Here is a 22579-nt window from a genome sequence, read left to right on the forward strand (position 1 = left end):
TGGATCTGCAAGGATGGAGAAGGCGTAAATGATAAATTCAGACGACGAAATCCGGAAACGAAAAGGGCTTATTGCCACAAAATGGCGAAATGCGATGAACCTATCCAAGAATGCACCGCGCCGCGCGAGACTATTGTCTTTACCACATTAAGACAATAGGCTGTTCCACATTTTGAGTGACCCCTGTTTTTTCCAAAATTTCTATTACGTCACACCCCCCCCCTTTTAAAAATGTCGTCCCAGACATTGAGCAACACCAAGGACACCCAAGTTCACATGATCATCTCTCAGCCACGCATATGCACAAGTTAGAAGCTAAGGTAAACACCTACAGTCTAAGAATTTCCCATTCTTTAGACCAGACAGTAGAACATGATGCTCAAGTGGCCATCCTGAACATGTATTTGTCAACAAGACAACTGCTATGCTTCCAACAATGCTTCCCCAAGGAATAACGTAGAAAAGTGTGTTGCGACTTCAATGTCTCAAGGTGATGTCTACTCAACATACAGACTCCTTGCAGTTTGGATCAAAACAGTTACCTCCACCATGGAACTCAAAGAATGAGCTAGTTCTTCCATCAACCAAGTAAGTAACGCAAATATGAAGACAACCTTTGTCTCCAACACTTGAAAAAATAACGTAAATCTCCTGTCTAACTAGGGTTATTCTCTAAAATTGCGGGAAAGTAAACCGTCTTCCTGTCCTCATCTCCCAATCGCAATACCGTCTAGTAACCTGTCTGTCCCAAAGGCGGAGGTCCCAGATAAGGGTTGTGGCCATACACCATCTGATTGTTCCAAGGCCAATACATTGGAGGATAAGGAGGTCCCACACCTTGCACTGGCCAGACCTGTGGTTGCTGATAAGACGGATTCCCCAGCCCATCGTACGTCAGATCCTGGGCGGTCTCCGTGTTCTCTGTCGTCTCACCACATCTCGTCCCTCCAACTCACCGGAGTCCTTCGATTCCGCGGATTCTAGAAGCTGATCCTCTGTGGTTCCACTGTCCCCAGATTGTCCTTCTGGAGGAATTTCTGCAACCTCTCCCTCTGGCGTTTTATTCTGTCTCCGGCCTGTCCTGGGCAGCTTCCATATCCTGTCGAACCTTTGTCTCCAGACTGACTTCTGTCCCAGGCTGTGGATTAAACCAAATCTCTATAGCCTCACTTGAGTCACTGTCCAACTCCCCCAAACCTTGTCCTACTGGTCTCTTGTCTTTCTGTGCTGATCGATTACCATCTGACTCCCGTCTAGTCCGTCGTCTCTTTGGTTTAGTCACCTCCTTCTCGACTTTGTCCACTGGTAGCCCATCACACTGAAACAAAAGGTTCCTATGGAGGACACGAGTACATCCGACTCCACTTCCTGGCCTAACTTCATAAACGAGCGCGTCATCGGAGATTCTCTTCACCACCACATGAATCTTCTCTTCCCAATAGTATCTTAGTTTTCCCGGTCCTTCTCCCTCCAACAGGTTCTGTACTAAAACCCTGTCTCCAGTTTGCAATGCTTAACTCCTGAACCCCTTGTCATACTGCCGTTTTGACTTGTCTGTCGCCTTTGACAAATTATCTTGTGCCATCCTATACGCCTCCTGCATCCCTTCTAGCCACTGTTCAGCCGTCCCTCTACCCTGGCAGTCCAAACCAAATACCAAATCGACGGATAACCTTGGCGAACGATTGTACAGCAACCTAAAAGGAGAAAATCCTGTTGCCTCGTGTCTGATGCAATTGTAAGCGTGGACCAACCGATTAATCTGAGCATTCCAGTCTGCTTTCTGCTTCTTGACTAACGTCCTGAGCATCCCCAACAAGGTTCGAGTCATTCTTTTACATTTACCATTCCCCTCGGGTGGTAGGGCGTCGTCCTTGAGTGAGCCACTCAACACTTCTGTTACAGTTTGGTAAAGAGAGCATTTTCAAACTCCCCATCTTGGTCATGGTGAATCCTAGCAGGACAACCAAATCTTAGAATAAAGTTGTTAAACATTTTGTCCGCTGCAGTATTTCCGGCCTTGTTGCGAGTAGGATATGCCTAGGCAAACCGAGTAAAATGGTCAATGACCACTAGGATGTACTCAAAACCTGCCTTAGCTTTTTTCAGGTGAAAAAAGTCTATACGAACCAACTCAAGTGGAAATGTGGCTTTGATGGGTTTCAGCTCGGCCCATGTGTTTTACATGCGGCTGCTTGTCTTTCAGACACCTACAGACTTTGGTGACGTAGTTTGTTACATCCCGCGCCATCTCAGGCCAGTGAAATCGATCCCGTATCAGGCTTATGACTCTCTCTGGTCCAGGGTGTCCCATATTTTCATGCAGTTTCTGTAACACCAATTTTCGATATTGAGGTGGAATACATAACTGAGTGACCTTGGATCCGTCCGCCAAGTTACACGTTTGCTGTGAAATCCCGTCCTCGTCTTGCTTCAAGGGACTCCAGTCACGCAACCAAGTCCGGTCCAGTGGCGATTCCTGCCTCAACTGTCTCACTGTAGGTTGGATTCTTTCTATGCACCATTCTTTGACTTTCTTCAGAGTTGGGTCCGCATCCTGGGCCTACTTGATGTCCCCCTTGCTTAAAGAATCAATTGGCGCCATACTCATCTCCGTCCCCTCAGTCACCGGCAGAAATTGGCAACTCACCCGGCCAGGTCAACAATTCCCGGTCCACCCTTTATGGCTCTCACATGTTACTGATCAGCCTTCCTGGTACAGCGCGGCATATAGTCCTCAACGTCCAAGGGCAGCCTTGATAACGCGTCAGCATCGGTGTTTTTCGATCCTGGCTTATAAAACAAATTCAGTTTAAAGTCAGCCAAATTGGCAACCCATCTTTGGCACGCAGCATCCAGCTTCGTGGAAGTTAGCACGTAGGTTAGCGGATTGTGGTCTGTATATACATCCGTATATGGCGCATAATACACGTAGTCCCTAAATCTCTCACAGACAGCCCATTTGAGCGCTAGGAATTCTAGCTTGCCGGAATGCAAGAAGTACCTTTTCTCGGCCGGAGACAACGTACGCGAGGCTAACGCAATCACCACCAACCTCTCGTTTCGCCGCTGATAAGGGATGGCTCCCAACCCCTCAGATGATGCATCTGTATGTAAAATAAATAGACTACTGAAATCTGGAAAAGCCAAAACCTGGAGACTAGTTAAGACATCAACCAATTCCTCGAGCCTAGCCTGATGAAGACCAGTCCAATTTACCAACTGTAGTGACGGTGCTTGCCCCTGTTTACTCCTACCCTTCTGTTTTCCTTTCTTGGCCTGCTTCAATTTCTCCTTGGTGGTCAACAACTCGTACAAAGGTTTCGCTCTCTTGCTCAAATCAGGAATATACTTTCTAAAATATCCTAGCAGTCCTACCAACCAGGCGTACTTCACCCACAGTCTTTGGTGTTTTTGTCTTCAGTGCCAAAACAGCTTTTAGGTCCGCCGGATCCATCATGGTGCCATTTTCGCCCACTATTTGTCCCAAAAACCTAACTTTTTTACGAGACAGTACACACTTCCGGGGTTTTAACTTTATGCCCTTGCTGCACAACCGTTTTAGTACTGCCCGAACATTTTCCAAATGCGATTTGAAGTCTGTCGAGTAAACAAGTACGTCATCAAGGTAAGGGATGCATGTTTTGTCGCGAAGATCCCATAATACTTCTTCCATAAACGACTGGAATGCTCATGGGCACTGACTAAGGCCAAAAGAAATCCTAACCCACTCATATAGGGCCCATGGTGTGATAAATTAAACGCGGTAAGAGGCCAACATTCCAGCTTAACAAACCCCTGATGGTAGGCCTTTCTTTGGTCGAGGCATGAAAACCAAGAGTTCCCCATCAACCTGTCAAGAGTGTCCTGAATTCTTGGAATCGGTCTTTGGCTAGCCAATGTTTTCGCATTCAACGCGCGTTAATCTATACAGAGGCGCAATGAATCGTCTTTCTTCCGAACCGCAACCATGGGTGAGGTGTAGTTGGAGTCCGACCTTTTGATCCAGTCCTTATTTAAAAGATCGAGAATGTAATCCTTTACCTCAGTGTAGAGCGGCGGGGTAATGACCGGTATGGTTGTTGCACTGGCTCATCATCTAACAGTTTGAGGTCTAATTGGAGGTCAGGCGCACAACCAACGTCGTCATTATCACGTGCGAAGGCTTGCCATTCTTTCCGAAGTACCTGTCTAACTTCCTGTACTTGCTCTGGGGTTAAAAGCTCGTCATCGAGTTCAATCTCTGGGTCCCACTGGCCATCTCCATCTGCTATCGTCTCCTCATGGGCTTGATCTACACGAGCATGGCAAACATGCTGACCTCCGCTCTTCTTACCCATCTCACCATTAGACTCAGTCACATATGTCTCGTGCGGTCGCAAGGTTACAACTGATTTGACTGCAATGAGATGCCCCAAACAAGAACCCTTCCTAATGACAAGAGGAGAATTAGAAGTGTTTTTCACCGGCACATTGAAGGAACAGACTGACCTTTGTGGCAACCTCACCAATGACTCTGGGATCTAAACATACTTACGATCTCCCAATTCCCCGAGTGTAAAGATTGCAATTTTAGCCTCAGAACTACTACCAGATCTCACGAAATATTTCAGAATCTCACATGCCCCTGGATTTACCAGTGTTCCGTCTACCCGCACGCGCAACACCAACCTCTCTATCCTGCTCTTTCTGGACCAAAGTTTTCGAAACGTTTGGTTGACCCTGGAAAAGAGAACTAATATTGCATGCAGGGTTATTATTTAACAGGGGAGGAATGACATTAAAACCCACAACTGGGTGTGATATTGGAGCCGAAGTTACCACAAATGGGACTGGGCGCCCTTCCCCTTCTGTTATCTTTAAGTCTAATTCCAGTCAGCCAAGCCCCCCAGTCCATCAGCCCCCCCACTTGCAGAAGTGATGACCAGATCTTGGTCGAACAGTTCCTGGCGTGCTCGTACACGTTTCTCTGGAACATTTTTCTTAAGCCAGTCACTTTTAACTAAGCTCACCTGTGTACCCGTATCTGATAATACCTCATATTTACAACCATCTAATGCAACAGAAATGATACACTGCTCCCCCTCCAAACTGACCAATTTGTTTCTTCCCTTCCGAGAAATACCATAAAACGAACCCCTTAGTTCATCAATGCTAGGTTTACCATGTCCCCTTTTGTGATTTTCTGATGTTCGTATCGCCTCACACCAAACTTTATGTTGTTTCCAATGTTCACTCTGACATATTTTTGAACAGTAAGTTCCGGCACTGGACAGAAATGCTTTCTACCTCTTGTGGGGTTTTTATTCCCAGGGTCACATCACCCCCTGCACATGTGACCGTCTCTAGTTTTCCGGCATCTTGCACTCCCATAGCCGATGTCCCTCCTTACCGCACTTGAAGCAATGGGTACAACGTACGTTTAGTAGAGTTAATTGCTCGGCACCCCTCACACTGTCCTTGTGTTCGTTTTACGGCGCGGTAAGAACGAAAATAAGCAGGTTAAATAACGTTAAAAGTAGAAGAAGAATAAAATCTTATCTAGATGCTTCACTTTGCTCGCAGCATCGCGCCACAATTCCCAGCTATGCTACTGTATGGGCAAATGGCGCTGCAACGTCGGTCGCCGTTGACTGCCAAAATCATATTCTTCGGCTGTTCTTATACGCTCAAAGTGGATCCGGGCAGACTGACAGCACGTGTGCATGGTAAAATCTGATCTACATGCTTCACTTCGCTCGCAGCATCGCGCCACGATTCCCAGCTATACTAATGTATGGGCAAATGGCGCTGCAACGTCTGTCGCCGTTGACTGCCTAGATAATATTCTTCGGCCGTTCTTATACGTTCAAAGTGGAGCCGGGCAAGCTGACAGCACGCGTGCATGATAAAATCTGATCTACATGCTTCACTTCGCTCGCAGCATCGCACCACGATTCCCAGCTGTGCTAATGTATGGTCAAATGGCGCTGCAACGTCGGTCGCCGTTGACTGCCAAGATAATATTCTTCGGCCGTTCTTATACGTTTAAGGTGGAGCTGGGCAGGCTGACAGCACGTGTGCATGGTAAAATCTGATCTACATGCTTCACTTCGCTTGCAGCATCGTGCCACGATTCCCAGCTATATGCTAATGTATGCACTTGGTAAAATCCGATCTAAAATATTCACTTTGCTTGCAGCTCTCAAGGCTAGTTGATATGCGCGGAAGTACCCACCCACGGCGCGGAAGGCCACCGTTCTTTCACGTCATCGTTATTCAATTTTGCTTTCGTGTGCGATGCAATCCAAACAAAAATATACCCAACAATAAAATCTGTTGTCGCCATATGCATTTTACGAATTCTTCAAGTATGCTCACTTTCATAATAGGCTTCAAATTTGTACGAACCAATTTTTCACAAGTAAATTTGGATCGAAAATGCTGACATTATAATGCTGTTTAGCACAATGATAATAATATTAACAACAAATCAACTATAGACACATAATGATTGTAATTATAATTCAATTTATTTTAACAGTTTCCTATTGTTAAAGCTTATTTTGCTGTAATGTAATTGAGAATACCCTGAAATTCGCCGCAGAAAATTACCAAATGGCTGCCGTTTCTAGTTTGTGACATGATGCAACGTTGAAACCAGCGTCCATTATGCAGATTGTCCTTAAATGTAGACCAGGTGTTCCACCAAAGCGGAATTGGAAATTGGAAGTAGGAGATTGGAAATAATTGGAGCTACTTAGGAAGTTTTGCGAGAGACGATATGAGCGCGAGAGTTTCTTTCGTGGCCTCGCGTACGTTCCCCACTTGCGTTGCCATTAGGCCTACTGGATATCAGTAGCGAACAGCATGTGACATCGGTCGGTAGCGAACGATCGTCTGTATCCAGCAATGAAAACTCAACCGCTGCTCGTCGCTGAACCAGTCGCTGGCGCTGGCCACTGCCAGCAGCATGAGCACCTGTTTCTCTCTCTGCTCTCCGGCGCGGCCGAATGTCTCGTAGCTCCTGCGCACGCAGTCGAACACGCGGTCCGCGTCGACATACGCTGGCTTGTTCAGCAGGAATCGCGATATGAGATGCGACAGCGTTGGCAGCGACTGCGGCGTCGAGCCGTACTGGTAGTCGGCGTCGAAGTAGGGCGGCTGACCGGAGTGCCGACACTCGCGCGCCGCGCTGCCGCCGCGTAGCTCCTCCAGCGCGTCTGCGCGCCGCTGCAGCTCCCTCTGGAGGCGCTTGCACTTCAGCTGCTCCAGGTCAAGCTCTCTGCGCACGCGCTTCGACTGCATCTCGAGAGAGGCGACGCGCATGAGCATGCGGGAGAATCTCTCCTCGCTGTCGCCGGACGAGACGGGCCGCCCCTCCTCGCCGCGCGCAGGCGTCTGCTGAGCCTCGCACTCCGACCCGTGCGAGCTCAGCTCGTAGCGCGCCATCTGCAGGCCGCAGTGGGCGCACTGCGCCGGCGCGTAACCACAGACGCTCCTGTGCGCCGCCATGTTTTCGAGCTTCGTCACGATCTTGCAGCTGCGCTCGCTGTTCTCGCACTCGACCGTCATGGCGCCGATGAGGTTGCGGAGCGCCAGCACGGGCCGGGCGTCCCCGCACGTCACCGCCGCGCGACACTCGGGGCACGTGCGCGTGTTCTCGCGCGACAGCCACGTCTGCAGGCACTGCGCACAGTAAGCGTGGCCGCAAGGGGTCAGCACCGCCTCGTCGAACACGCCCCCGCAGATTGCACAGATGAGGTTCGGGTCAACGTTACCGAGGAATCGGTGAACACCGTGACCCATGCCGACGCTGTCCTTATATATGCCGACGAGAGATGGCCGCCTTGCTGTGCTTCCTCTTTATTATCTTCCTTTTGCTCTTCTTCCTACACGTAGCGAGGAAAACAGATCGAACGGCAATTGCCAGGTTTGGGTATAATATTTTAAAGGTCACATTTTCTAATTACGAACGTGCCGTAAAACCTGAGTTTATGGCGTAAAATGTATTCATGTAGACGTAGGTAAGCTCGGATTGCTATTAATCAGGCATGTTCTCTCTATGATCTGGCTATAGGCCTAGTTATAGTTTGCCAATAGTCATGCGACCTTAGCCACGATTTTCACAGCGAATTCCGCGTTAGAATATAAATGGTGGTGGTAGCTGTACAATTTTGTGCATGAACAGCAGCGCCTTAATATTTATGTATAATAGGTTTCACGGAATAGTTAATTACACGGACACATAACTTTCTATCACACATACATATATACGCCGGCTTCATATCGTTACCGACACCACTTTCAATATTGCCAATGATATTTACCGTTTTGTAGACCCCAGTATATCGTACGTCTGATCACGTCACTATAGTAGCCCGACTACTCAGCCCGCGACGGATGCAAGGCGCATAACCTGTAACGCCACGGCTACGGAACCAGAATAGCATCTTAATAAAATATTTACAGCTTCAGCTCCGTTTGATTAGTTAATTGAGCGCTGCGACTACACAGTACCCAAAATGGTCCGTTCTTCTTGCTATCAATGTATGAGGGATGGCCGTATCATGAATTATGCGACCAATGATTTAATTAGTGTTAATAACTGTAGACACAGTACGCGCGGTCATGCATGCACACATGACCGGTGCTTGCACTGAAGATGCTTTCTCTGTTAGATGCCTGTAGTGTAATTACTAGAAGAAAATAGACCTTAGAATTACGATTTTGAAAAAAAAACGTGTTTCATGGTTAGTTATAATTATTTTAATTTACGACGGTATTTTATAAACTGAATTATTAGTTGACGTATACACACGCACGCACGTATATATATATTATATATATATATATATATATATATATATATATATATATATACAAACGCGCGTGCGTGATTAGGGCCTATATGTGGCGTAGTCAATGTGCACATAAATGTCTGCATGTGATGCGGGTTGCTTGTGCATCATTGCTCCCATCGCTATCTTTCCACAACCTTGTTTCACATTGTATTGTGATATACGATTCAAAGCGGCTTACGATGGTAGTTTGTATTTTATTACTATGTAGCTCATCCAGTTACGCGCTTTTGTTTTTTTTATAAAGTTTGTTTTTTGTTTTTAAACTAAGTACACATAGGTAATATTCATTTATATATAGATAGATTTTATATATAATAAAATACATTATTATTTATTATATTTATATTTATATTTTTTTTCGTTTTTTTTTATCGCGCCAGAGCTTACCAACAGATTACATTTAATTTTCGGACAATTTCAAGCATACAACAATATTTTACTCCTAGAATTTAAATACATTATAATCTCTGTATTATTTTCCCATCAATAAATATATTAAAACTAAATAATAAAACGCACATTTCAAGTTCTATTAACGCTTGTCAAACAGTGCCTCTGCCGCCTCGTCACGTCTAAATCCGGCTCTGTATATATATACCACGTCATTATAAAACACATGGCAAAATGGCAAAAATATGTGTAATCTATAAAGACGGAGACAATATGCATAGATAATATTACAACGTCATTTGAATTATAGAAAATCGGTTTGAAGTCTTCCAGAGCCAATGAATATCCAGAGGCCACATAATAGAAATATAACCCGTTCAGTTATTTACCACTGGATTTTTCATATCACCAACCAAAGCGCATGATGTGATGGACGTCTAAAAAGTTGAAAATGCGCAACCCTTTAGCTGTCCACGACCCTGTAATACTCTTCTCGCGTCATTTTCCGTCGCCTGCTTCCTCCGTACTTCACTGGCCATCGGATGCACTTTTGCAGAAATATTCCGAGAGCAAACGCCGCAAAGATTGCGATAGATGTCCCGAAGAAGATGCCGTACCCCTTGCTACTTGACATGTTGCTACTCGTTACCTTAGCCGCTACTGTGAACAAGTCGTCAATAGACTTCAAGCGTAACATCCACAGGTCGTCCAACAACGCATCTCCGTCTCCATCAGAATTACCAACGCCCCCTAAAAGCATCATGTCCCCGTCATGGGTCCAGGTTGCTCCGCGCGCCCGCGGACCAGGAAAGTTAAAGATGGACGTTACATTACGCTGTCCATATTGCACCGTGCCCGTAGTAACTGGCACCATCCGTTGCCAGACTAGATCAGCAGTCTCAAATACCCAGATGTCACCGAGTAAGGGAGAACCTGCAGCGGTGAGGTCCTGTCCACCGTAAAGAAGAAGGTCGCCATTGTCCGTGACCCAGCCCATTGCGAACAGCCGCCTAGGAGGTTTATGGATGACCATTCCCACGTGGAGTGATAGCTCGCCATTTTGATTCATCTGTCGCAGTTGAACACTGGTAGTGTTCAAACTCCACAGCACAGCACTGGGACTGCTTCCTTCATAGATGAGCACTTCATTGCTCTTCTCCCACATCGTTGCACCGTTGGTGTTGACGAGCTCTTTGGTGGCGCCCATCTTAGTCCACCTGAGATTATCCAGCGAGAAAATCCACAAGTCGCTCAGTATCTCGCCGGCCGCGTTCTCACCGCCGTATATCCACATCTCGTCTTTCTTACACCACCACAGCAGCGATTGCCGAAGAGGTGGCTCTTCGTAGTGCATTTTCGGACCCGATGTGCTTACCGTTGTCCCTGATGACAATGGCTCTTTATCCCCAGTGTCATTTTCTGCTAATTCATCATCCTTCGGTTCCTTCTTGGCCGTTGCAGCAATCTTTTTATCACTCATCGTAGCATTCTCTCTGACTACGCTATCAGCAGGCTGCCAGCGTGCAGACGCCATATTGAAAATCCATGTGTGTGATGAATCGACCGTGGACGGAGTGAAGACAACAGTGCGACTGCCTGGCTTGACACACATTGCACTGTTAGCTGACGATGGTGGTGCCTCTACTTGGCTTCCAGACACGTTATGAGCATTTCCGGGATGCATCAGAACCCAACTGGAATTCTTGTAACGCCATAGATCGTTTGCATAAACGCTGGTGAAAGAATCTGGTGCCGAATTCACTTTACCTCCAAACATCCAAATTTCTTTGGACCCAACCCATACTGCAGCATCTGAACGACCACCTGGTTGTGGATTGTCGACAGAGGGAGCTGCATTCTGGGGTCCAGCTACTGAACCATCGAGCCATGTCCATTCTGCAACCGTGAAAGTAAGGCTGAATGGGTCGTTGTCGTATTAGGTTACTACATATATGTACCTGAGGTACATATATGATATATGTATACACAAACTTAATTGTACTACAGAAGTGTACCCTAACCCTAACCCTAACCCTAACCCTAAACACAGGGTACATATATGCTAAGAAGATACAGGTCTGGTATACATATACGTACCTCGGGTACATATATGTAGTACCTGATACGACTACGACCCTTTCAGCGAAAGTAAGCATAAAGTACGTAGTGTAATAAGGTTAACTGCGGATGTGAAATGGACTGAAAAATGCCTGTGTACGGTAAAATACTGTGTAACAGACAAACGTAATTTACATTTTATATCCATATAACGATAATACCGAACGCATAGACTATACTATAAATTAAATTTAGCAATATTTTCTAACACTGCGTAATTTTCACGCAACAACCCCAATCGGGCCTAGAACTAGAAGCAAATAAAACATTAATGCGTATAACAAGTTAACAACTTATGATTGGCTATATAATTATCAAGGTGCTCAACACAAATTGAAACGTATACTAGCAGATCAAAATAAATAAACAACGCGAAGATGTAATAGGTAATTATATATTCTTCTCATCCACACAAAATCTTGGTAAACCGGCACTATAAACTATAAACGTATTTGTTACACACACACGCCCACGCGCACGCGCGCGCACACGCACATGCACACACGCACGCACGCACGCACGCACGCACGCACGCACACACACACACACACACATATATATATATATATATATATATATATTATGCATGTCCATTGGCAAACGCATGCACATTTTTTTACTACACAAATGATTTATTGCGTTATCTACGGCCTAGTTAGCTACGGCCCTGAATATATTTCACCATACACTACTACTCACTCGCGTCACTATCGCTGACAATCACAACGAAAAATGGGAGATAATTTCATTAGGCGTTGCGGGGAATCGGGATGCTGAGACGAATGGCTTTCTGTTTATTATATAACGCAAGCTATGTTTTTTGTTTATACATTTTATAAAACCTATTCCTGAGTATGTTCGATTTTTAACATATAATTTTAACAAAACTTCATTATTAGCAGATAGCAGAAACGCGCATACAGACACGTTTAACACTTTAAGGATGTTTAAATATTTTCGCCTATAATTACTGAAATCAGCATTGGGATTAACAGTTTTCATATCTACCTATTCCTAAGTATATACTTACTTACTACAGATTTTCGCAATATTACATCTGAATATATTTCGTTTAGCATCATACGTTACTTCTCGTGTGTGACACAAGCACGGATCAACAGCAACGACAATTGTACGGAAACGGGATGTTTACAAGGTTTGGCTCGATCCCTCTTATCATTTGAGAAAGATAATGCGTTTTATATTCTTCATAGAACTCTATTTCCGAGTATGCCTTCTCAATTTCAAATGCATAATTACAACAGAATATGGTTTCTGTTAGCAGATAGTAGGCATGCGAACAGACACATGTGAATCTCTAATCTATCTCACGTGGAGAGGCTTGGAAGATTTACCAGCAGATCTTATAATTAACGACATCGACCATCACCATTTTTTTATATATCTAATCCCTCCTTAATATGTTCTCATTACAGGTGTGTGATTTTAACAAAATTATGTATGCAAGGCCGGAGCTAGGAAGCTATCGGGAGGGGGGGGGGGCTGTTGCCCCTTCAATCTCTGGGAGCGACGACGACAATTTGCCCCCGATCAACTGTCCAAAACGCAAAGCGCCTGTGACTTTGCCCCGCCAGGCAAAGTGGGTTAGCTACGGCCCTTCACATTGACTCAAGATAACAACGTTATAATATTATATGTGAGCTTACGCGACTGTCGTACTGACCTTGTCTCAAGCGATGGGTGTGTCCTTCGGCGTAACAATGTGTTAGTAGCTGCAACACGGCCCAGCAGAAAACCAGGCGAGAACGTTCAGGAAATATGTCCTCCATGACACCTACTCCATTTGCAATGCTGCACAGGTGCGGCTGTATGTACATACAGAGATGCTCAATCAATCAAGCAGCAGCAGCAGCGGCAGCAGCGGCAGCATCAGCAGCGGCAGCGGCGGCGGCAGCAGCAGCAGCAGCGGCAGCAGCGGCAGCATCAGCAGCAGAACAATAAGAGCTTATAGCTGCTTGCTAGCAGCTGCGCGAGCTCCAGTATCGATCACCGTAAGCGAGTGTAATTGTCACTATTACAGTTATGCCTCGGGAAACCGGAGCGATGCGGAATATGTATCAGTTGATAAAGGGTTAGCTGTTGGTCACTGTCGAGCCTTCAGGCTATTAGTTAAGAAATCGGGTTAAGATCGCGGTTTAGCTACATCTGTAGGCTTGGGATCGCAAAATAACCATATTCCGCCATTGGTGGTGTGGTGTCCGCGCTACGTAGGGGCCTAATAGTAGGATTCTGTCCTACTATCGACCAGACGACGCGTCGCGCGCGCCCATCATATACTGTTTGCGGGGATATTTCATGTCAGGACCATTCTTGGTATGCGCAGGACCTAGTGCAAATGTTCCGCAGTGTAAATTAGTAGCAGCTTTAAATAGGACGCCACACAGGGGCACTATTAAATGCTGCTGTATGACGCGTTTACGGTATAGGATAACGAGACGTATAATATATATTACTACATTAATTTATATATCTAACAACGCCGTGAAAGTTCCGCTGCTTTTAAACTTTTGATGTAAGATATATGCAATCATTAGCTGTCAATGTAACACACAAAATGAATACATTATATATCCACCTGTAACTTATTTTTTTCACAATAAACGAGTCGAAAATATTAGGAGCCATATAATTAGTGTAAAAATCAAGTTGACCCGCTAAAAACTCCCCGCAATGTAGGTTCTGTGTGATCACAGGAAACCCGCAACTGTGGCGTAGTGGGATGACTGCGAAAGTTTCCAAAAAGAGGTTTAGTCAAGCGAGAGAGTAGCTATAGGTTGTTTGAGTGACAATGTATGTTACAAAGGCACGTTTTGATTTTGACGCAAGGGTTTTCGCGGATACTGTATACGCCATATTTTTTCGCGTACAGATATTTTCGCGATTTCAGACTTGACGGACAATTTCGCGGTCGGTGAATTATGAATTATTCGGTATGAACTATTCGCGTGTTGTTATTTTCGCGGTCGGGGAATTCGCGAAAATTAAAACACCGCAAAATATACAGCTTATACAGTATGTAGTCACACTATCGAGGCAGATTTTATATAAAACGAGATTGTTGTATATATTTTATGTATTTATTATATTTTTTCTGCTTGTATTGCAGGAGGTTTCCCCGTTATTTTGGCTGCTTGGTCAGAGTAATAAATGGACTAACGGCCCAACACTCGGAACACATCATAGCCTATATCTTATTATTTTTACTTTACACGGAACTTTGATGTATCGGGACCACAATAGTGACAATACGGCAACTGTTAATTACCTATTAACAATAATAGACAACTTTAACTTAATATCGTGTTAATTCCGATTGAATAATCATAATAGACTAAAGGCATGATTCCTGGATTATGACTTACTTTTTATTATTAAACCATTTCATTGAATTAAATTATTGATTGTTTTCATGTTTACACTGATTAAATTCTTTATCGAGTGCTTCGTTATCTATTGGTAACTGGGTACTATGTTAATAGTGGAAAATAATGAAAGTGTCAATGACACTGTAGCTCACCACAAAAAAGGACACAAATGAGCGAGTAAGAAGAAGTCAGTTTTAATTGAGCAACCATCGACGTACATTATAGAAACGATTGCCATCTGTATATCGCAATAATAATTTATAAACCAAAATGAATCACAATTTGTGACCGTAGATGGCGCTATACCCGCTTTGTAGCGATGGCGTTTGAAATAAATATGTTATGCTGCGTTCCGACATGTTTTGTAAATCTTTACTCTAATATAGACGTTTTATTGGCAGGGTGGAGAGGAAATACCAATTTTGCATTAAAGATATTGTCAATGAAATCTTGTAAAACGAACCAAACGAGTGTGACACCACAGACTGTTTGTGTCTAAATAATAAGCTATATAATTGCCAAACACTACCTAATTTGCATAAATTTTTTTTAAATATCAAAACCCCTAGCCCTTATTCATTCACAGACCAAAAATGAGCAAAATCCGTTGAACCTGAACTGACTAATGCCAATTCCCATTTTTGCCAAAAAATTGCCGTGGCTCAAAAGTACATCGACTGGCGTGCTTCAAAATAGGACGTTTAATATGGGAGCATAGCAGTAACAACTATACCCAATTTCAAACATGTGGGACAAACGGTTCATGAGTTATCGTTGACTGAAGCGAAATGTTGACGGACGGACGAACGGCCGGACGGACGGACGGACGTACGACGACCCATGGCAATAGCTCAGCTTGACGATGTCAAGGTGAGCTAACCGGACGGACGTATGACGTACGACGACCCATGGCAATAGCTCAGCTTGACGATGTCAAGGTGAGCTAAAAATGTGGGAATATAATTCACGCATCATGCTGTATACTAGCAAGCAATATCAAGAGAATGACTAGCAACGAGAGCAAACTATCCAGTGGAGTTATAAGGGAAATTGGGGCAGGTTATTTGAACACCAAACCAAATACATTTTTTCATTTAATACTTTTTTTATTTACAAAACTTTTACATCTTTGGTCAACAAAACGTGTCATAATATATATATTTAGCAATGCGTGAGACAGCACCTGTAGCAGCCTAGGAAAAATACAGAAGCAGGAAAATATGTCTTACCGATGTACTTAAAAATTGCAATGTGACAACCTGCTGTTGATATGCGATCATGTTTCACAACTGTGCCCTCCTGAACGTTCATACTGCTAGTGAACCATTGCTCCACAACTTACTCGTGCCCCCCAACATGATTTCTCATCGAATACACTTAATTCTCGCGCTGCGGTCAGACGAATTTCCCCCCACCTCAAAGAATCCACGACAACAGTAAAGACGATTACTCTGTACACGTGATGCCACTTTCACTCCCTCACCCAATCGCTCAAAACGACGGCAGTAGTCGTTACAAGGCACACCGAAACCAAACATGCAAGCACCACCTAGGACAACAGCATCTTGTGTATATGTTACACACGCAGTTGCTTGCAATAAGGTACACCACTGGTCACGCGTACTTCTTATACACACTTTACACAATGAGGGATTCACATCAGCAGCTGCACTTCATTCAAACGATATGCAAGGTGGTTGAAAATTATAACCTCTGTAGTGATATTTTGGGAGAACATGTAAGCTGACAGCAAGAGTTGGACGATATGCCTTAATTGCCTATAAGCTGTCACTCGGGATAGGCAAATAAAAAAGCCAGAAGTTGTCCCGTTCGCAAAGTAAGCCCAACTTCACATCTGTGATGCGCACACATAAACCGGTACTATGTGTAGAAGGCAGTCGGCTGGACGTATATCCCATTAACACAGACATGAGCGGGACGTTATCTCTACAATGGCAGCAAAGAATTACAACACCAATAACGACGATAATTGCTCCTGTGGAAGTACTCGATGACAAGCACTATTACTAATGCATTAATTTCGCCCACAGATAGCAAGCAGCTCGCTGTCCAGCCACGGTCGGGCAGGCAAACGTCCACTGCAGCCATTGTTTGGTCTGTCGGAGTTGCTTAGCGGCGCTAGTGGGCTCACCACACTACGTCACCACTCCGCGTCACCGACAGCTTTCTGAAAGACAAAGTCCCTGCCCTGAAGGTTCATGATGCCGTCCTTCAGATAGAACTTCCACTTGTTACGACTTCTTGTGATCTGCAATGACAGTCACGAATGGAAATTGAGAAAACGGTGGATTATTCTGCTAACGTGTATTTCACTTTATTACAAGACCCTGGCCTGAATCATGCAAAAACTAAATGCAGCTTACATCCGCGCGCATAAGATGCAGCATATCCAATGGCATCATTCACCCATAACAAACAATAGCAATCATTGTCAATTTGCATGTAACAAACACCAATATAACTGAAAATAATGTGGAAAACCTGGACATTGTTCTCCTTCAAGCTTAATAGAGTGGTTTTCTCCACACAAAAATCCCACTATTTAATCGCAACCAATGTGTACATAGACATAGACACACAGGCAGACTGGGCTCACCTTATCATACTGACAGACAACAACGTTGTCAGTGTCAAAGAGTTCGGATGGCTCCTCTTCGCTAACGTCATCCTCAGAGTTTAATGGGTCCTTAAGTAGTAAAACAACAATTAATACACAACTCCTGAAGGGGAGAAAGGAGCCAGCAGCAAAATGTGAAACAAAGTGATCGATAATAACAAAGTTTTATGCAGATTTTTCTAAATTTCTTACTGATATTAGGCAATTAAAATTTGCATGAAGAATAAATAAACCAAAATTTAACTGGAACTAATGCTGTATTGCTATCCTTTAATGCTCACCTCTTCCTCTCCTTCAAATTCATTGTCATCGTTTTCTGCATCGTTATCATTGTCATCATCATCGTCGTCGTCATCAGCATCATCATCATCATCCTCATCACTGGTGTCACCACTTCCATCGACTTGTAGTAGTAAATGGCCTTGAGCTTTCTGTTGCATAACACAAAGCAATCTTTATGAGTATACACTAGTACACATTGAATATACATCACACATGCTATCTTGATACCTTAAAGATTATAATAGGTACAAATGCACCATTTTGATTATGCCAATTTGCATTCCTTCTAACATAATGTATGACTACACTGTATCTAGAACCACCTATTATGAAATAAGAGTGCATAGCTGCACATACCAGGTAATACCAGGTAATACATTTTAAGAACTGTAGTTTTTGCTAAGGTGGTGAATTTAGCTAAATCATTAGGTGGTAATATACACAAATAGTTGCTAACCTAAAGCAGGAACATTGTTAGCTTATTCAGAACTAAATTGAACCACGACTTCACAGCATATGGCAGTACATTCTTGCAGTTATAAGTAACAAAGCATTTCTTGGCATTAAATTAGCACCTGTCATCAGGACAATATTAACAGACGGTTACCAGTGAGGACAAGAGTATACACAATTACTAACTTAACAGACAGTTAACAGACCACTGCTGTCAGCATAGGCACTATCTGCTTACTAGCTAAAGGAGCTAAACTGTCGGTTGCAAAGCCAAACCAAAATAAAATACATGATAATATTTAATAAGATATGAGCCAATGAATGAATGATAATGATAAGATAAGGTAAAGAAAAAATTTAATTCACGCACCTTTGCTAATGAACGTCTTGTTTTTACAGGTCTCGCCTTGCTCCTTGTGCCCTCTTGAGCCACACCAGGACACTTCCATTCAACTGTTGCCTCATCTGAGTTTATTTTTTCTTCACTGGGGCCATCTAGTTGTGGCAGGTTCCCAGACGTTTTCTGCAACATCGATCCAAGCATCAGAAAACAACTGCCGATTTCAGAAACATGCAATGTTGCAGCAATGAAAGCTTTTATGATTAAATTTGGCTTATGCATGATACATAGTGATTATTTTAGAATGAATGACAAAAGAGTAACCGGCATATGGAAATATGATTATTCTGCAGGCTAAATAACTAATAAACATTCGTGAAACATTATAGGGCAATTCAGATGGTAATCGGGTTGAAATGACCATGCAGAAATAGCCCTGCACACTTAAATTGTCTACGTCACGAATCTCCTGAGAGTTATAGTTGTAACCTTACTTTTGTAATTTTTTTAACATCAAAAGTTAGGACTAACGTTAGTACGTTACTAAATATATATCCTCAAACTCTCACCTGATAAGAATGTTATTATGTTGGTTAAATTTTCAAAAATCTAGACAATTTGAAATACTGTCAATAACTGCTGTCAACACTATTTACAGTCTAGAAGACTATTTACTGGCGTCTCTCGGTTGCTGTGGTCAGTGTCATCGTGATTTGTGTATAGTGCACAGAGTGGTGCCCAAACAGTTTCTGTTTTGATTTGTGTTAGCTATATAGAATATAGAATATAGGAAAAATAAATAATATATACATGTTCATGTGTATTATGTTTGCAAAAATTATAAATAAAACTGCGAAATGCTATTTGTGTTTTTTTAATTTCTACCAACAAAATTTTTTGCGACATCCCCCTTCACGCTAGATCAACTAAACGATAAACAATGGTGGGCAGTCCAGTTCAATTCAGTGCATCGGAAAGAAAACGAAGGAGAAAAAAGCAGAGAGAAGATTATATTAGAAACTCCAGCTTAAGTTTACAAGGCATTTCCATGGCTGCCACAATAATTTTGCCAATGCCTCGTTTACCGCAGATGTTCGCTATATCGGCTAGCTGCGTCTGGGCGCCACACAAGAGTTTCGAATTAAAGGAATAATATGTCCATTGATTATGCAATGTTGACGAATGATCGAGTAACTGGCACCTTGTGTAGTTAATAAGTACATTACCTTATAGCCAAATGCGTATTAGTTTGTCCAATATCACTGCTGGTTACTAAGCATGCTCGGCCGTACGCAATGCTATCATCAGTGATTTCGTAAACACGGACGCTCGTGATAAGGAACTTTTTGTCAGGGCTGTCCATGTGCGTCCGTGAATAGTACGTGTGTTTTACTCCATTTCCATGTTTAGTCCGTGGCCGTGGTTACACAGCTGACACCTCCATTTCATCTGGCGTCCAAAACATACGGGCCGCACAAATGTTTACCTCATCGGCGACTTATCGCTTGACTCCTGGATGACATTTACAGCACGTAAATGAATATCAACAACCGATTTCGAGCCTTGCTTGTAATGTAACCAGCAGTGATATTGGACAAACTAATAAGCGTTAGGCTTTAAGGTTACGTACTTATTAACTACACAAGGTGCCAGTTACTCTAGCATACGTCAACATTGCATAATCAATGGACATATTATTCCTTTAATGGCGGTTGTGTTTGTGTCGAGCGTTTGGTTACATCAAATGCACCGGCAAATTAGGGAGTATAAAGAAGGTATATAAGCATGAAAAGTAAACAGAAACACTAATTGTATTTTCATACATATAATTTTGTATAAATAACACACAAATATACTACTTGCTGGTGCTAGAAATTCGTGACGTACACAGTTTAAAGAAATGTTAAAAGAAATTACATAATATCAAAAATAGATAATCTATAGTTGACCTAATTTCAGTAATATACATCTCTGCACAACACGTAGTGCTTTGAATATAAGGTTTGAAGTAACCCAAGGTACAATGATGCATATTAAAAGACTGCTACAATGGCTACATTCATTTGTGACTACTCCTCAGATCAGATGAGTGTTCTGGGATAGGTGAGTACTCACCGTGACTGAGGGTGTCGTATTCTGTGCCTGGGTGGCAGCCGGCTGCGTTGAGAACTGGATGCCGGCATTTCGCAGTACTGCCTGCACAGCGAGCTGGGCCTGCTGAGCGCCACCTGGTGATTGCTGGGCAGCGGCCAGCTGCTGTGCTACGCTGACAGGGATCTGCAGGTAAGCGGTGCCGGCATCTGCAACAAAACGCGTGCGATTCAGCCATCGCCAGCACTTGCAAACAGAATTGCAGACAAGTCTTTTCCAGCATGTATAGCTGCAGGCAACAGAATAAAGCTTCAAAATTTACTCAGAGATGAGATCCCATTGGAAAAGATATCACAGACATGAGATTTGGCAGCAGACAGTTTACCGAGACCACAAAGCACTGTGCCAACTTTTTTCTTTGCCTCTACTATTCAGCCTATCTCTTACTGTTTGCTTCTGCCTACACTATTTTACCCCATACTCACTCTTTCTCTCTGCACCTACTGTTCCGAATTCTCTTAGGGATTGGTTCCACCACCATTATTGTTCCCCAGTTATTCCTACCTGTAACCACCGTGTTTTCCAGCTACCTACATGTTCTTCTCTAACCTAAAGTTTATGTATAGCTTAACTATTCCTTTTGGTTCCTTACATTTTCGTTTATACCTTGTAATAGTATTCCACCTTGCCCAAACTGTTTCCCTCATACACTTACAATGTTTCTCTCTGCCCTGATTGTTCCTCTCTATACCCCTTGATGTTCTGCCTTGCTGTTGCTCCCTGTGTTACTGTTTTGTTCTGCCTCTCTTCGGTACTTCCCCACATGATTCATCCCCATCAAAAGATTTCTACTGTAATGTTAAAGTTGTTCCTAAAAAGCTTCCCTTTTCCTGTCCCTCTATGATTTCTCTCCACACTTTACACTTTATCCCTGCCTCGCTTCTTCTGACCTGCATACTAAGCACTGGCACACGTGTAATATACATTTAGGTGTTTCAGGTGATTGCCTGACATGGTGACCACCTTTAAAATCTTTTTTGCTTGCACACACCTGCCTGCCGGTGTATGTACAGGTCTGCCTGCTTGTGACTGCAAACTTCTTTCTACATGCATTTGCCTGTCTACAATCACCTGCTGCCTTCCAACTCCCTGCATTAGGTCCTACATCAAGCAACTGCCCACGTGCATTCGCATGCTCCGTGTGTTTGCCTGCCTGCATCTGCTTACGACATACGTCTACCTGCATGTGTCAAAGCTCCATGCATCTATCTTTTCGCGTCTGCCCCATTCCATTCGATGCAAGATCTGTCTGCATCTACTTGCCTGCATATGCCTGCTGTAAGCATCTTGCTGCCTGTGCCATACGCTGCAAGTATATATAGCTGCGTACGTTCATGCACTGCAAACAGGTACATGCCTGTGTCCACGCGATTCTACTTGCCATCCGAATGCGTCTACACACTATAAGCAGCCCTGTACGCATCCATCTGTCTGTATCCGTGCAGAGCATTCACCAGAGAATGCTCCAGCATTCACCTGCCTGAGACTGTTCACAGTAAACTATCACCTGCCTGTGTCTACATGCTGCTATCTGCAACCCACCTGTGCTACCTGCTACTTGCTACCTGCTGCCTACCTTGTGCTGGCACGCTGATACCTGCTACCTGCTACCTACTGCCTACCTTGTGCTGGCACGCTGATGCCTGCTACCTGCTCTGCATCGACACGCTGCTACTTACGTGTGTCTGCATGCTGATATATATTACCTGCCTGCATATGCATGCTGCTACCTGCTACCTGTCTGTATGTGCATGCTGCTACCTGTCTGTATGTGCATGCTGCTACCTGTCTGTATGTGCATGCTGCTACCTGCTACCTGTCTGTATGTGCATGCTGCTACCTGTCTGTATGTGCATGCTGCTACCTGTCTGTATGTGCATGCTGCTACCTGCTACCTGTCTGTATGTGCATGCTGCTACCTGTCTGTATGAGCATGCTGCTACCTGCTACCTGTCTGTATGTGCATGCTGCTACCTGT

At 43.8% G+C, this 22579-nt stretch overlaps 2 protein-coding genes across 3 annotated transcripts in view; both read right to left on the reverse strand.

Moving 5' to 3' along the window:
* Positions 1-9359: 9359 nt before the first annotated feature.
* Positions 9360-13119, reverse strand: LOC106814051. The gene is made up of 2 exons (XM_014818319.1): positions 13036-13119; positions 9360-11129 (listed from the first exon to the last, which is right to left on the reverse strand). Exon 2 carries the CDS (start codon positions 11008-11010, stop codon positions 9697-9699), a length of 1314 nt encoding a protein of 437 aa, XP_014673805.1. The 5' UTR covers positions 11011-11129; positions 13036-13119; the 3' UTR covers positions 9360-9696.
* Positions 13120-15822: 2703 nt separating this feature from the next.
* The window catches only part of LOC106814252 (transcription initiation factor IIA subunit 1-like), a 41111-nt gene continuing 34354 nt past the window's right edge, over positions 15823-22579 (reverse strand). For both annotated transcript variants that reach the window (XM_014818559.1, XM_014818551.1), the window contains 5 exons: positions 20566-20750; positions 18481-18633; positions 17657-17806; positions 17355-17444; positions 15823-17006 (listed from right to left, as the gene is read on the reverse strand). In XM_014818559.1, the coding sequence (XP_014674045.1) occupies positions 16899-17006; positions 17355-17444; positions 17657-17806; positions 18481-18633; positions 20566-20750 (686 nt within the window). In that variant the 3' untranslated portion in view covers positions 15823-16898. The remainder of the gene's footprint in view (positions 17007-17354; positions 17445-17656; positions 17807-18480; positions 18634-20565; positions 20751-22579) is intronic.

The sequence above is a fragment of the Priapulus caudatus genome, unplaced genomic scaffold (assembly GCF_000485595.1).
Source record: "Priapulus caudatus unplaced genomic scaffold, Priapulus_caudatus-5.0.1 Scaffold25, whole genome shotgun sequence".
Lineage (NCBI taxonomy): Eukaryota > Metazoa > Priapulida > Priapulimorpha > Priapulimorphida > Priapulidae > Priapulus > Priapulus caudatus.

Excerpts from the sequence above, each read along its gene's own strand:
- LOC106814051 (XM_014818319.1), bottom strand. The coding sequence starts at position 11,010 with ATGTTTGGAGGTAAAGTGAATTCGGCACCAGATTCTTTCACCAGCGTT.